Source organism: Megascapheus bottae, chromosome 22 (genome assembly GCF_031878675.1).
Source record: "Megascapheus bottae isolate mThoBot1 chromosome 22, mThoBot2.hap1, whole genome shotgun sequence".
In the NCBI taxonomy this organism is placed as follows: domain Eukaryota; kingdom Metazoa; phylum Chordata; class Mammalia; order Rodentia; family Geomyidae; genus Megascapheus; species Megascapheus bottae.
Window position 1 is genome coordinate 35,171,491 of NC_143530.1, and position 16,167 is coordinate 35,187,657.

The 16,167-nt window shown below is 39.3% G+C and overlaps 1 protein-coding gene across 1 annotated transcript in view; it reads left to right on the forward strand.

Moving 5' to 3' along the window:
- The window catches only part of Rnf182 (ring finger protein 182), a 36,086-nt gene extending 26,820 nt beyond the window's left edge, over nt 1-9,266 (forward strand). The window contains exon 2 of the mRNA XM_090355431.1: nt 6,030-9,266. Within this exon, the coding sequence (XP_090211557.1) occupies nt 6,240-6,983 (744 nt within the window). The 5' untranslated portion in view covers nt 6,030-6,239 and the 3' untranslated portion in view covers nt 6,984-9,266. The remainder of the gene's footprint in view (nt 1-6,029) is intronic.
- The last annotated feature ends 6,901 nt before the right edge of the window (nt 9,267-16,167 follow it).

Here is a 16,167-nt window from a genome sequence, read left to right on the forward strand (position 1 = left end):
CACAGGCTATGGATCTAGAGAACCTCCCTTAGCCTTTCTGAGTTAAGGCTTTTCATGCAACAAATGAAGACTAAGTTTGATGGCTGAAAGTCTTCCTGCTCAGCACTGCAGGGCTCTGGCCAGGAGCACCCTTTCCACTTGGGCACTACAGGAATGGCATTTGTTGATAGCTGAGAGTGTGTCTACCCCATGAAAGCCAGGCACCAGGGCTGTGCTTCCCTTCTCACTCCCTATCCTGAAGGCCGGTTAGACCCTCAGAAGATGTGCTCCGCAGCACACAGCTTCCTGGCACTGGCTGTTATAGGCATGAGCTACTCAAGCAAAGCGAGCTGAAGCTTGTGCTGAAGATCAGAGCGTGGTATATTTTTTTTAAAGAGCTGAATTTAAATCCTAACTCCACCAGTCCCCAGCTATATGACATTAGATGTGTCATTTGCCAAGTCCAAGCCTCCTTATTCCTGGACACAGATCAGGGTGCTGGGTGAACCAGATGTTACTTCCTTTTCCTTCAGCCGGCTTCAGACATTGAAGTCTTATGGCTAGGCTTGGTTTCTACCCCATTTCAGATTTCCGCTGGAGTTCTACTCATAAGTCACTATCCCTTGTCCTTGACAAAACGCTACAGAGTGAGGCTCCTCTGAACTTGTCTTCTTAGATTTAATGCCAGTCCTGATGAACTGCAACTCTCAGTATAAACCACTTTGTCCATCCTCCGTGCAAAGACTCTAGCACTAGCATGATAACCATTAACTCAGGGCTGTGTTTAGGAACTAGATGGCTTCACCTGTTAAAATGCCTACTGGAGAAATCTCCTCTTTCAAAAGAAATTACTGTTTATTGCAGCCCACAGCTGTTGGTAGATCCCTGGTCTCCCTTTCTACCTCATAATTTTGAAGACTTGCCCTTGTAAACCATTTCTTTCCTCGTTTGAGCTGTAGGTCTCAAGGGAGAAGATGTAACTCAGTGCTTAGTATTCGTGAGGCCCTGGTTCCACCCCCAGCCCCTAAAACCATGCAGAGGAAACCCCTTGCAGAGATGACGATCTTCTATCACTGAGTGACATCTCCTCAGGGTTCACGTCCATCACCAAGAGATGGCTCTCAAGTCACTTGCTCTTCTTGGTCAGGAACAGCTTCAATTTGGTGCACACATCATTCTCTTTGCAAAACCCCCTCCTGTCTATCCTCCAGACAAATACCAACTAATAAACGCGTATTGCCTAGTCATACAGACTGGTCTTCCATTAATATCCTTTAGTCCCTGTGCTCTAGCACACATCCATGTTTAAAAAGCTTTCTGCCTTTTGTTTAGGGAGAGTTAAACTCTGGTTATACTACAGTCTGTCTCTCTTACTGTAGAAGCACTTAATGAAGTCTGTCTTGCTGTTTCACTAATTGTCTGGTATAAAAGTTTTCCTTAGCATTGTTCATGTAGTCAACATTTATTCCCCTCCCAGGTGCCAGGTAACCGACATCTACCAGTAAAAAAGGCATCACCTTCCTCCAAGAGCAGTTCAGGGAAGGGCACCGGCATACATGCAAAGTACAGAAGTCACAGCCCAGTTACACAAGTGCTGGTAATGCAAGGTTCTACTGGTGTATAGCCTAATAGAATCACATAGTCCTATATCTACATTTCCATGAGGCTTAGACTAGGAGACAAAAACTGCAATTCTCTTGGCCTTTGCCTCCTGAATAGCTGGGATTACAGGTGTGAACCACCTATAAAGTAATATTACACTTTACTGTCTAGTAATTGTATCTTGAAGAGTCTTCTTGTTTATTCCAGGATCAGAAAAAAATCCATTAATAGAACATCGTCATGGATCAATACAGTAGTGGCACTTAAGAATGTTTTAGGGTATTACTTTTATCTACAGTAAAATAGTTTATATCAGACTATCCATCACGAAAAGCTTCATGAACAATTTACTGAAACAACAACAAGAAAACAAAACAAATCCTATTCAACACATTGGACAGCAACCAAAGCAAGCAGGAGCTGAGAGGCCAAGGCCCCTAGGAGAAGGGAACTGAACTCGACATTCTTCACTGCTTTGTTCCACAAATAATTTGCCAATTTCTGTGCACATTTGGGACTGAGAGGCCAAGAAGAAAGCAGCTCTTGGAATGGTTTGGCTCACTATAATAGGCACTCAGAACTGTGAATGCCAGTTTACCCAAGCAGCCAGGCCTGGAGGAACCAAAATTCCAGAGAAAAGAGAAGGGAGAACAAGCAAGACCCATACTGCATACACATTGCTCTTCGAGGTTTCTTAGACATAAAAAGCTAGAGACCAAGGTATACATTGGACATGAGGGAAAAGATTAAAAAGATATTGAGATTTGCAGAGCTGGGGACAAAGAAAGAGTTCAGATTCAAGCAAGGATTTTTTTTTTTGCCAGTCCTGGCATTTGAACTCAGGGCCTGAGCACTGTCCTTAGATACTATTTCCTCAAGGCTAGTGCTCTGCCACTTGAGCCTCAGTGCCATTTCTGGCTTTTTTTGTGTATGTGGTACCCAGGAATCGAACCAGGGCTTCATGCATACTACGTGAGCACTCTACCACTAGGCTACAATCCTGGCCCAAGAAAAAAAATTTAAGTTTGTTTCAGAAATGCAGGAACGTCTGTGGTACTCCTATTTCTAATTAGCTGCCAAAAAATCCAGAAGTAGAGCTATGGCTCAGGTAGTAGAGTGCTAGCCTTGAGCATATAAAACTCAGGATCAGAACCTACACCTTGAGTTTAAGCCCTATGACAGGCATTAAAAATAAAAAGAAAAGCAGAGTAAAATCTTTTTGGGAATCAGAGGCTGGAAAATCACACGTTCAAGACCAGCCTGGCCTATGTAATCAGACCAATAGTCTTTGCAGTCATCATCACCATAATTAATAATAGTGATAAATAGATAAAATAGTGCATTATTGGTTTAGTATTTATTAAACTTCTTTTTGGCTCTGGGATGTGAACTCAGGGTATCAGGCTTCCTGGAAGGTGTTCTACCATTGAATTTGAGTCATATCTTTAGCCCTTCTTTACTTGAGGTTATTTTTCAGACAGGGTCTCACATTTTTGTTCATTGCCAACTTTAGACCATGCTCTACCTACTTAGGTGTGTGCCTAGCTAGGATTACAGATATGTACCATCATACAGAGCTTTTCTGGTGAGATGGGGGATGGGGCCTTGATAAGGGTTTTATTTTTGTGTGGCAGTACTGGTTTTTAACCACCCCAAAAGAAAAAAAAAACCCACAAAATGAAAACTGAACTGTTTTTCTTTTGACTCTCTTTTTTTCTGTTGTCCTTTGTAATATCTAAGAGTTGAAGATACCTTTTCTAACACCCACTCAATTGTTGAAGAGGACAGTGTGTGATTTTTCAGCCATGACTTCAGGGTAGAATCCTGTACTTAATCAGTCTAATAAATCAGTTACTTCTGTCTTCCCCAAGATAGGTATGTTAGTTTCATTTAGTGAATAGATGTTAAAATAGTTGACTTCTTCTGCCCAAGTTTAAAATCATAGGAGTGGTACAAAGATCCGATGTTAGTGTGTTAGTCATATTTCCATCATGATAATGAATATCCAGGATAATTAAGTTAGAAAAGATGTATTCTGTCTCACAGATTTGCAGGTTCCAGTCCACCATCAGATGACCATGTTGTTTTAGAGCTGTAGTGGGAAAATAGCAGGGAGCAAAACCTATATCAAAACCCAGGAGCAAAGAGGAAAGGAAGGGGTTGTGATTCTACATTCTCTTCAGGGGCATTACTCCCCTCCCACTCCACTGACTTAAGGGTCTCTCATTATGTCACACCCCCCAATAATACCACTGTGGGCCTTTGGGGGACATTAAATACTCAGATGATAGCAGCTAACTTCATTAGACATGTTATCTTTCCTCTCTTGATAGGATTAGTGAGTATTTTAAACTTTGGCCAAGGGAAATGAGAGAAGAGGGAATTAATAGGGATGAGATTAATGAGAGAGGACTGGGCCAATTTTAATAATGTCATTTTCCAAGCTGTATTCCTATTAACCTGTGATCTTCTTAAGTAATAACTTTGTTGGCCTCTTTCAGGTAGAGTAAAGTACCAAGAAAACAGTCTAAATTTACAAGACATACATTATTTATGTGTCCAATGTAGAAAAAATTAGTGAGGGATATATCAGATAGTATTTATTACAATAAAAGGGAATTATTGCAATGAGAAATTATTACAGTACTGAAAAGTTGGTCAATTACACTTTACTTGTGTATCTCTGCACACTGTGTTTAACACTTATTCTTTCTATTAATTTAGGATGTCAAAGTCCCTTACAAATATCCATGAATAGATTACTTCTAAATTTTTAATGATTTACATTTAGTTCATATTTGTACAAAATATTTGAACCTAAATGCTTTCACTGAGTCCTCCCAGCAGCTTTGTTAGGCACACACATTTCATTGAGGTTAGAGCTGGGACCTAAATCTAGGTGTTCTAACTCCTGGTGTGCTTTCATCTCAAGAATGCCTGCAAGCCCTGGTTGACTCCTGGTCCCCACCTGGAATGTAGACAACTGGACGCAGGTGGAGTACATCACTGCTGAGCACTTGTTAGCTTAAATCTGCTGGCCAGTAATGCAGCATAAATGTCTAATCCATATACCTGAAATATTAGTGCTCAGTAAAGGTAGTGTAAGCAAAGGAAAGGTGGAAAGGGACTGTCTTCTTTCTCAAATCCAATAGCCTACATTCCTAGGTCATTAACTTGGTACGTCTTCCTGAGTGGGCTGTGATTCTTAGCACATAACATTGGGTTGAGGGTTGAAGGAGAGAACTTTAGTGTTCAAGGAACACTTCTAGGATTGCCTCGTATTCTGCCAGGAAGCTATGAGCGGTGGCAGTTTTGCAGGTTCAGTTCTTTTAGAGTAGAAGGATTATTCTGCATCTGTTCTTTTGGGATCATTTGGTTAGGACCCTCTACTGTTGCAGCAAAGAATACTTTTGAGAGGGCATTACGAAAATCTTAATTCTGAGGCTGTTACATGAAGTTTAAATAATGTCAGTGTTCCCTGGAGCAGAAGCTGCCTGGTGCCGTGAGGCCAGCGTTTGGTACTCCCCCACAGCTGCTTCCATTCCAATTCTATTGGCCAAAGCAACTCGAATGAGCAGCTTGGATTTAAGGAGTAGGGCAATGGATTCCTCCACTTGTAGAAAAGACATGGAAGTTTTAAAATCAAGATGGGTCTGTAAATTCAAATTGCTCCTCAAGACGCCTTTGTGAATATTGGAAGAGTTCTCGAAATCTTAGGAACGAGGAGCAGAATCTTAAGAAGCATTCAGACAGAGAATACATTATCTATGACAAAGTGCAGACTGCTGCAGATTTCATATCCATGTCACAGGAAACTGAAATGGGCAATGTAAGTTCTGTAGACCACAGGGGAAAGACCAGAGCAGTCTGGAACTTCCATAAGGAGCCACACAGCCCTGTATAATTTATTGTATTTTCTTATCTTATATCACCCAGTGTATTTTCTTGAAGATTTATAGGCACATTCTAGTTATAACAAATGAAGGAAACCATGTTTCTTTGGGTCTGGCTAACCCTGCTTAGCATATTTTTTCCAAATCTTTCCATTTCCTTACGAATGAAAATATTACTAATCTTCATCCTTAAGATTCTCTCTTGATTGTTACTAAACACCACAAAAGGTGCTGCTTGCACCAACATTGATGTTTCTGATACAAGTCAAACTTTGGTGCAGATTTCAGATGATCTTTCCTATCTATATTCATGATAAGAATTTTACTACAGTGTATATCTACTAGAATTTGTAGTTCCTTCCCATGTTTTGTGAACAGCTCTATGGAAATTAGACTTCTGTCCCAAGGATGGAAGTTAAAAAAGATGAAGGGATTTCTCCAGTTGATCTATTGCTTCTAGTCTTCAGAGCCCAGAAAATTTCATAAAGCATATTTCAGAAACATCTTTTCAGTGAACTGTTCACTATATTAGATTCTCTTTGTTTTCCTTTTCAGACCCTTTGGGCAGCCTTTGTAAAATACACATTTGAGACAAAGTTATAAGCAGAAGCTGAAAATGCCTGGAAGATTTCTGGTTTCCTTCATGATTTTTCCAGCCTTTTGCCTCCCTTTCTGATTCAGATGATGTGATACTCAGAAGGATACTTCAATTGATGTGGTTCGTCAACTAGGTGCAACTGTGGAAGATTGTGCATGTAATTGAAGATGGCCAGCCAGCTGCCTGAAGATGCCAGCGAGTCTCAGGTGTCGGATGAGCTTGAGTGCAAGATCTGCTATAATCGCTACAATTTGAAGCAGAGGAAACCCAAGGTGCTGGAGTGCTGTCACAGGGTTTGTGCCAAATGCCTCTACAAGATCCTAGACTTTGGGGACTCCCCGCAAGGTGTGATTGTCTGCCCCTTCTGCAGGTTTGAGACATGTCTCCCTGATGATGAAGTTAGTAGTTTACCGGATGACAACAACATCCTTGTAAACTTGACTTGTGGTGGCAAAGGGAAGAAGTGCCTGCCAGAGAACCCCACTGAGCTGCTATTGACCCCCAAGAGGCTGGCCTCCCTTGTCAGTCCTTCTCACACATCTTCCAACTGCCTGGTGATCACCATCATGGAGGTGCAGAGGGAGAGCTCCCCATCTCTGAGTTCTGCCCCTGTAGTTGAATTCTACAGGCCTTCAAGTTTCGACTCTGTTACCACCGTGTCGCATAATTGGACCGTGTGGAACTGTACATCCCTGCTATTTCAGACCTCTATCCGGGTGTTAGTGTGGCTGCTAGGTTTGCTCTACTTCAGCTCCTTACCCTTGGGCATCTACTTGCTGGTCTCTAAGAAAGTCACCCTTGGGGTTGTCTTTGTCAGCCTCGTCCCTTCCAGCCTCGTCATCCTTATGGTGTATGGGTTTTGCCAATGCATTTGTCATGAGTTTTTGGACTGTATGGCACTTCCTTCTTAATCAATAGGTGGAATAAGAAATTTGATACACATTGCCATATTTGAAGGATGTATGTATGGTTTCTTTTTCCTATATGTTCTTTATGGTTGGTGTTGATGGCATTAACAAAGTCTCAGGCCAGAGCCTGCTTTTCAAATGTATGTTGACCCAATGGGTTTTTATGGATGCTGGAAGTAAAAATATTTGGTTTTAATTAGGGATTAGCAGCAAAACTGTGTATGCTCAGCTTTTATGGTGTTCTGACAGCCATGAGAGTCTCAGAGCTTCAGATAGGAACCAGGTCCGGTGTCATTCTTTGTGAGAAGGTAGTGAACAGACTTCTTTTCACTGTTATGCATTCTACCATGCAGGGAGGACCCCAAAGGAAAGTTGCCCAGGACTCATAGGTTTGCAACGTGTGTGTCCCACATACCTGTGTGATGTTGGAACCCCCAAGTCATCTTCAGGTGCTTTCTCTCTCAAGATAATACCACTTTGAGGCCCGTTGATCCTCTGAGATGCCTGTCCCCTCTGAGCATTCTCAACTGCCATGAGTCATTCCCTTGGGTAGTTTCAACTGAATATGTTTGCCACTTACTGAAGGGAATGGAAAGCATTGCAGAATTTGCATTGTAGTAGATATTATGGTTGAATGTGGACATTTGTGTTTGTCACATCCTTTTCCCTCCATGTCTGTTTTCCTCTCTCCTTCTGTAAAAAGCCTCTCACGGGGCCAGGAGTTAGGCCTAGTGGTACTGTGTCTGCCTAGCATGCATGAAGACCAAGGTTGAATTTCTTGGTACCACAAACATAGAAAAAAGCTGGAAGTGGTATTGGTTCTTGCCTTGAGAAAACCCAAGGCCAGAGCTCAGGCCCTGAGTTCAAGCCCCAATACTGAGGAAGGATTAACAACCATTATTAATGGAAACCTTCCTTCTGGTCTTTCTTGAGAATCTCTTGGTTTTGATTTACATTTAACCATATACTCAACCAATCCCACCCCTTATCTTGAACAAAGTTCCATTTAAATTATTCATTTTAAGTTTATTGAGATGTTCTTTTGAAAAATTGTTTGAAATTTGATTAGGATGTTTAGGACTTAGCTTGATCCTGTAACAATGTGAGATGAATTGTGGCAGTGAAAACCCAGAGGAAGACTGTGAGATGCTCTTGCTCACAGATTACAGTGCTGTGAATCTGCTGTCTTGGGCTGAGTTGTACCAGAACAAGACAGTTCAGGCTTATGTATGGAACCCAAGTGCTGTAGAAGACCGGCACAACAAGGGACCAATCCCTACCAAGCATATGCCTGGTTTAAAGCAGCCCTGCAAGGGAGTCAAGTGGAGGTGGACAATACAACTTAACACAAACATACTGCTTTTGCTGCTGTCTCTAAGCCAGTTTTAGAATAGATTCAAGTTCTTAAATCTGCATCAAATCAAGCATAAGTTATGTGTCTTGAGTTGATGAAGTCCGTTCAGGATGTCAGGGAAGTTGAATGTATATATTTATGAGAAGAAATTGTCTAGTAGTGTTTAGGATTGGAGAGATAGAATGTTCACAGAAACTAGACAGAAACTTTTTTTTAATCTCTAAAGCCCATTCATTACTGATGATTAACATTAAAATATTTTTACCCGTAAGAAAAGGGCATTACTAAGACTACTTTAACTTGTTCGTGGTGAAATACTTGTCGTGAAAAATAGTTATAGCAGGCCAGTTCTAGCTTCCTTATTGAGGAAAAATTGGTACTTATCTAGAATAGCAGTTGGATTTTAATTATAGAACTATTAACTTTGAGAACATGGATACCCAAGGTGAGCGTGATGAAAAAGTGTATGTGCTATGTGGTACAATGAATTTAAGCCCAAGACATAGCTAAACACATTTATGGTTGAGTAAATCCTTGTTTTAGGTAGCACTGTGAGTACAATTTCCAGAAATCCATTTGTACTTGGAGTAAATATAATATTTAAGAGATGTTTTTGTGGTTTGGGTTTATATATAAAAAATGCTCACTTTGTCCTGAAATGTAATCCTGAGTGAATTGGTGCATTGTCATGAGATGAGATATCAAAAAAACTCTGGATGTGGGTACTATTTATTTGTTGACTAATGTCTGCAGTGCTAAATTTTTGTCTCTTTTCATTGTGAAGGTCCTTTTCTTTCATTGCCAGTTAGTCAACTTGGTTTTAAAGAGTTTCACATGTATGACTACAACAACAATAACAAAACTCTTCATGCTGTTGAATGTATAAAGGCAATGCTTTAATATTTTATTCACTGTGATAATGTCTTCCTATTAAACTGTTGTTATTTCCAAATATGATGATTGATTTCTCTGCGTTGTCTTTGACATCCAGGCATTTTCTTGGCATCATGTTAACATCAGATAGCTGCACACATCAGCTATGGAGGAAATTTGATTAGGCTGATGACTTTATCATGTACATGACAGTTTCAAAAATCTTCTAACAAAGCTGACCAGACTCAGCACTCTTATGAAAAGGTCTTCACTCTTTTTTTAAGCAGAGAAGAAAAATTAGGGAAGAGGAAATAAAAATATTTTCTTTATAAGGTTTAGTTTTGTTTGATATGATCTCCAGATGTGTTTTCTAGCTAGTTGGTGAAGTATAGGCCAACTTAACTGAGGACTACTGTATCTTGTATCTGGGCAAACATTGAAAATTACCTGGTATTTGATTATGACCATTGCTAGGCAAAGGAGAAATAATTTTAGAATATGTAGCAGTTGTGTACTCATGATAATTCATGAAGTGGCAATTATATATATATATATATATTCATCAAGAAAAGTGGTTTTATTTTTTTCTGAAATCTTTACATAAGTCAGCAAAGCAGACTTCCATAACTTTCCTAAACACTCATGCCTCATTGCTGAGATCAGAAAGCAGTCAACACTTTTAGGGTTGTAGACAGATACCTTGGAGAAATTTAGAATGGCAGCCTGGTAGATAGATCGGAAGATAGATAGATTGTAGCTAAGTATTACATCACAGAAAAGGGAAACTGGGAAAGCACAGAAAAATGATTGCCACATGTGCCAGTAGGTTATGAGTGGGTTCTACATACTTTTTGATAAACAGTTATTTGCCCAGATTTTATTGAAACACTACAGGAAGCCCACAAATTGAGTTTTCCTCAGAACCGGTGATAATCTTTGGATTTCAGGTAAGATTACTAGGAGTTTAACAATTTATTCTTATAGCTTGAGTTTTGTGTGCTTGCTACATGTTTTTCATATTTATCTCTCTTTCCTTTAATTACTTTGTAAGTGTTTCTCCTATAGGATTAATACTGTCTTTCCTTAAAAGCTTCTTTTTACTTTTTTAGTGGTACTTGGGATTGAACTCAGGGTTTCTTGCTTGCTAGGCAAATACTATACCACTGGAGCCATGTCCCAACTATCACCCTACTTCTGCCTCCTGTGTAGCTGGGTTTACAGGTGTGCTATACTATGTTTGTCCTCCAAGTTTACTTTTTATTTTATTTTATTTTTTGACCAGCCCTGGGGCTTGAGCTTTCTCAAGGCTAGTTCTCTACCACGTGAGTTCTGATACCGAGGAATTGAACCCAAGTCTTCATGCATGCTAGGCAAGCACTCTACCACTAGGCCAAACTCCCAGCCCCTAATGTACTTCTAAAAGTGGTTGAAGCTTGATTTTAATTAAGACATTCAATTAAATGAAGCAATTGCTCAGCCAGCATTTTAATTAATCACAAGTTATTAGGTTTCCATATATTAACCCTTTAAGTTGTAATGGTTGACAACAGATTGTTTTATTTTGGTTTTCCCATAGAGTGCCATGTAAGAGCTTTTTGTTTGTGGGTTTCTTTTTTTTTTTTTTCTTTTTTTGTATATTCACATCTGTTGACATCAGGTAAGAGGTTTGGCCTGGAGACTTGACTTTGGGAGGCTGGCTTGCAAGAGCAGCTGAGGATGAGGGAGTGGAGACGAGATTGCTGAAGCTGGGTCGCTACAAGGCCAAAAGTTGAAATGCTTAGTAGACAGATGCCCGAGGAGCAGCTAGCAAATGTGTGATCATAGGAGGCAAGAGAAAGGAGTGAAATTAATATTCTGCATTGAAGTAGTGGAAACAGAACTGACTGATTTGGGGAAAGAGAAAGGCTCCTTAAGATGTTTTCATGAAGATTTTCAAATATCTAGAATAGTTGAGTGGTCTGCTGACCACTTAGGCAATAGGAACTTTCAGCTGCATTTGTTTTTTTCTTTCTCAAGTAATAAATGTATGCAATACAATTCTAAATTTAACATCTTCCCGTATTTCTTGCCAATACAATCACAATACAGTTGAGCCAATCAAGAATTATCTCTTTGTGATTATATGTATTCTGGAGGTCAGGTGATTCTGAGAGCTGGTTTTATAATCTTTTCCCAACAGGTAAGAATAAGTAAAGCTATTTATTGTTCCATGTCTTTACATAAAAAAACATATCTTTTTAAGAGAACTTTAGGCAAATTTTAGTTTCTAATAGCACCTTAGCTATGAAATGATATTTTGAGTACTAACTGACATTATTAGTCAATAAGTGAACAGCTGTTTTTTAATATGTGTTAAGCCAAAGCCTCCTACACTCCCCCATTCTTTCTTATTTTTTTCTGATTTATTTAATGTATTTTGTGGAAGGACCTAGTGTATGGGCTCCTACATACCTCCTGTACACACACACACACACACACACACACACACACACACACACACACACACACCCCACACTTTCATGCATTTTGAGAAGTGGATCTATAAAAGAGAATCACATTAATCTTCTACCAGTTAGTAACTCTCCATTTAAATGCCAGTGAAAAAATATTTTTGAACCTCTAACAACTACCTTTTAGATTTCTCAAAGCATGATAGAATCAGCTGCTTATGGCAGAGGTAATTATTTCCTTTCATACTGACCATTACTGAGCAATAGAGATTATCTTTGCTAAGCAACCTACTAATTGTTGACACTGTTTCAGTATCATTGAATCTTTTTGTTTTCCACATTCAAGCTTGAACTATGTAGTTCTGTGGTTAGACTTACTGTCACTACAAATTTTATTTCTGGTTAGAGTTTCAAAGCTATAAAATGATTTCCAATTAGATTCACCATAATCACCAGTTAAAAAGGAGCAATAGAGTAGCCTAATTTTGTGGGACTTTCTGTAACTAGAGTGGAGGATGGAAGGAAGAAGGGTTCCCAGGAGACTGAAAACTCTAAATTCTGTTTTTAGAACTGAGGAGAAAAATTGTATCACTAATTACTTAACCTTGTTCCCTACTCACAGCTTCATTCCTTAAATGGGAACCCTGCCAGATTTTTTGATAAATATTTAGATTCATTGCTTTGACTCATTATTGGCTACTTATTTGCATTATATATATATATATTCCTTGATTTTCTGAAATGAAAGCCACTCATGTATCTCATTGGAAAAATATAAAAACAATTGTGGTCTTTAGAAGGAGTCATTAAGATAACTGTTCCAAAATATATGATACGGAACATCTGAGCCATTGGTCTGAGAAGGGGAGACTTCATGGTTGTGTGTCATGGCTGTGTGTTCTGTTTGTATGTGTTGAAGAAGCTGAGCATCTATGTCTTCCCCTCAAATTCTCACTGATCATCAGTACCATGCAGTATCGGAAAGATGAATTCCCATCACAATCTCAATGTTATTTTTCACCAAATATTTTCACCAGTCCAAATATTCATATGGGACCACAAAGCATCCTGAGCAATTTTAGGCAAGAGCAATTTTAGGCAGAATAAACAGTGCTGGAGGTATCACAATTCCCAACTCAAACTTTACTACAATGCTATAGTAACAAAAAATAGCTTGGAACTGGCATAAAAATACACCTGAAGACCAATGGAAGAGAAGACCCAGAAATAAACCCAAATACCCACAGTCATCTGTTATTTGACAAGGGAGCAAAATACACATTATTATTACCTTGCACCAATATCAACTCAAAAAGAATCACAGACCTCAATGTCAAACCTGAAACTTTGAAATTACTATAATATAGCGTAGGTAGAATATTAGTACCTAATAGCACAGGCATGAACTTTCTGAAGAGAATCCCAGGGACACAGAAAATAGGAAAGAGATGAAAGCAAATGGCATTAAATCAAACTAAAACGTTTCCACACAGCAAAGGACATAATTATGTAAGGATAGCAAACAGAATGGGGGAAGATCTTTACTGGCTATATATCTGACAAGGGCTTAATATTCAAAATATACAAGAATGTCAAGAAACTAACCAGTCAATAAATGGGCAAATGAGCAAGAGACTTCTCAGAAGAAGAAGTAATGGCAGTAAACAGACGAGGAAATGCCCAACATACCTGGCCATAAAGGCAATTCAAACCAAAACAACATTGAGATTGCATGTCACTTTAGTTAGATTGGTCATCAAGGACAACAAATGTTGGCAGGAATATGGGAATGTAACTAATACAACCATTCAGAAAGGTGGTTTGGAGATCCCTTAAAAACTAAACAGAAAATTACACCATGATCTAGTGATACCATTCTTTGGCAAGACACTTGCATATCCATGTTCATTTTTGCTCTGTTACCAATAGTCAGATTATGGAATCAGCCCACATGCCTAACAGTGGATAAGTGGATCAGAAAAATGTGATGCAGGTGTGCATGTACCACACACACACGTATGCATGCCATACGTGCAGGGAAATGAATGGACTTAGAAAAATATCATGTTAAGTGGAATAAACCAGGCTCAGAGAGACAAATGGCACATGTTTTCAGTCATATTTGGAAGCTAGATCTAAAATACAAGTATGCATGATAAAAGATGCAGGGCCCAATGGATTTACACACAAACTGACTAAAGGAGGGTAAACTTAGGGGAGAAATACAAAGGGGTAACTACTGTTTCTCAAAATTAATACCAAGAAGTACAAACATGTTTTGGGGGATGGGCAAAGAGGGGGCACAGGAATGGAAAGAGGAGGGGTGAGTCATTATATTTAATGTACATTAAATAAAGAATTAATTGTATAGTGACAGTACAGATGAGGAGAAATGAGGAAGAATGAAGGAGTGACACTGACCAAGAAGTATTATAATCTGACTTAGAGAATTGCAAACCCTTTGCAGTGACATTTAATACTAAGAGTAAAAGGAGACTCATTTAGTGGTCTCTAGTCTGACTAACTTGTACACTGTTTCTTACACATAACCATGGAACTCTTTCTCAAGGCCTCTATAATACTTTGTAGAATTTGAGTTCTGTGGAGCCCATTTTGTGAAATCTGTCTCAGAATTGATCTAAAAAAATGAAAACTTAGCCACAATGTAGAATCTTACCACAGATGGAAGTTGTGATTATAATATATGAACTTAAAAGGAAGCCAAGAAAACAGTCTTCATAATGCAATGGGTCCAAGTAGGTTGACAGAACACTAAGGGGAGAGGCACAGTGACCATCTCATGGACAGTGGAAGGCTGTCCATAACTTCATGTGATTCCCATTTCATTTACGTACATTAACTTTTAGAGCTTTGTTCCTAATACCTCCTTTAGCATCAGTCTTTCATGAGTCATTTCACATAGGAAAATATCTAAATATATTCAGAAGAATGTCTCATGTGGAATCATTAAGTCTAGTTATTTATTGGCCCCATGAAATTGCCACAGTAATTGTCAGAATGAAACTCAGTATTTCAGCTTTGAGAAAGTGTCCTTGATTTAAAATTTGTTTTGTTTGTTCTGAGATAGGGTCTCACTGCGTAGCCTCCACTGCCTTGAACTCTCTTGTCTCTATCTTATAGGTATGAACCACTATACCCAACCAAGTTTTGGTCATCAAATGTTAGAGCTAGAATGATTTTATGTGTCAGAATCTAATTACCTTATGGCATCATTTTCTGAATGTTATGGACTCATCTCATAAGGGCTAGAAACAGGTTCCAGTGAGGGTCATCGAGATCTAAGACTCCTTTTTTTTTTTTTCCCTCAGGGCTAGTGTTCTACAACATTGGCCAGCAGCACTGTCTCTGTGATTAATTGGAGATAAGACTCTCACAAACATTTCTGCCCGGGCTGGCTTCGAACCATGATCCTCATTTCTCAGCCTCCTGAGTAGCTAGGATTACAGGCTTGAGACACCAGTGCCCAGCCCAAGTCTCCTTTTGAGTCTGCATTGAGACCCTATACTGCCTCTTGGCCAGTATGTTTCCACTTATTTTTTTAATCATAGGATTATCAGATTATGGCAAACAAAATATGTAGCTGAAAGCTATGTATCCTTATCATCTCTGCCTAGCTATCAAAATATGTAATAAAGACATGAGACAATCATCTAAATTATTTGCTCTGGAATAGTAAAGTTGAAAACGTGAATCCTGAAAACTACTCTCAAATTTTTTCCATCTTCTATATTTCTGAATTTGTGCTTATGATAATTTCTTAATTTTCCCTCAGTTTTGCTCATAGTAATATATGAGGGTTTAATTTTCCTGCACATCCAAAGACACACATACACAAACCTTTAGATATTCCCGATGTAGAAATTGTGAGAGTTGCTGAAAGTAGACCACACATTTCAGGCACTTAATTGGGAGAACCAAAACCACTGGCCTATACCAGATGTAGGTAGGCAGAGAAAGAATGGCAGAAAGAAATTATATAGGGAAAGGTGAGGAGGAGGTGTGGTTTCAGTGGATACAAAAGTGCCCTCAGAGCTGGGGACTCACAGTCAGGTGATTACTTGTTTCAGACAGGTGATTTCTGGTAAGGCTATGTGCTGTCCTTCAGGAAAGGGAAGGAGAGGGTTGTTCTCCAGGGCAGACTTAACATTCCAGCCTTTCAGTAGTTATAAAGGAGCATTTGACTTTCTCTGGCTACTTCCTACTGGCAAGGGGCATCGGTTTTAGAGGTAAAAAGGCGGAGATGTCCTCCAATCTGGGAGAAGGCAGCAATGACAGTTCCTTGGTGGTGAATGTGGGTATATGTCTTTGGATGAAATTTGAAAGAAGTGAGGCGAGTCTGAACAATAAGAAAAGAGGACAAATGGCAGAAGGAAGGTAGGAAAGGAAAAAGTGGATGACTTGGACATGAGAAAAGGAATGAGGTGAAGAAAGACAAAGAGGAAAGCAGTCAGCATAGCATTACGTACTCTCATCATCTTCACGGATTCAG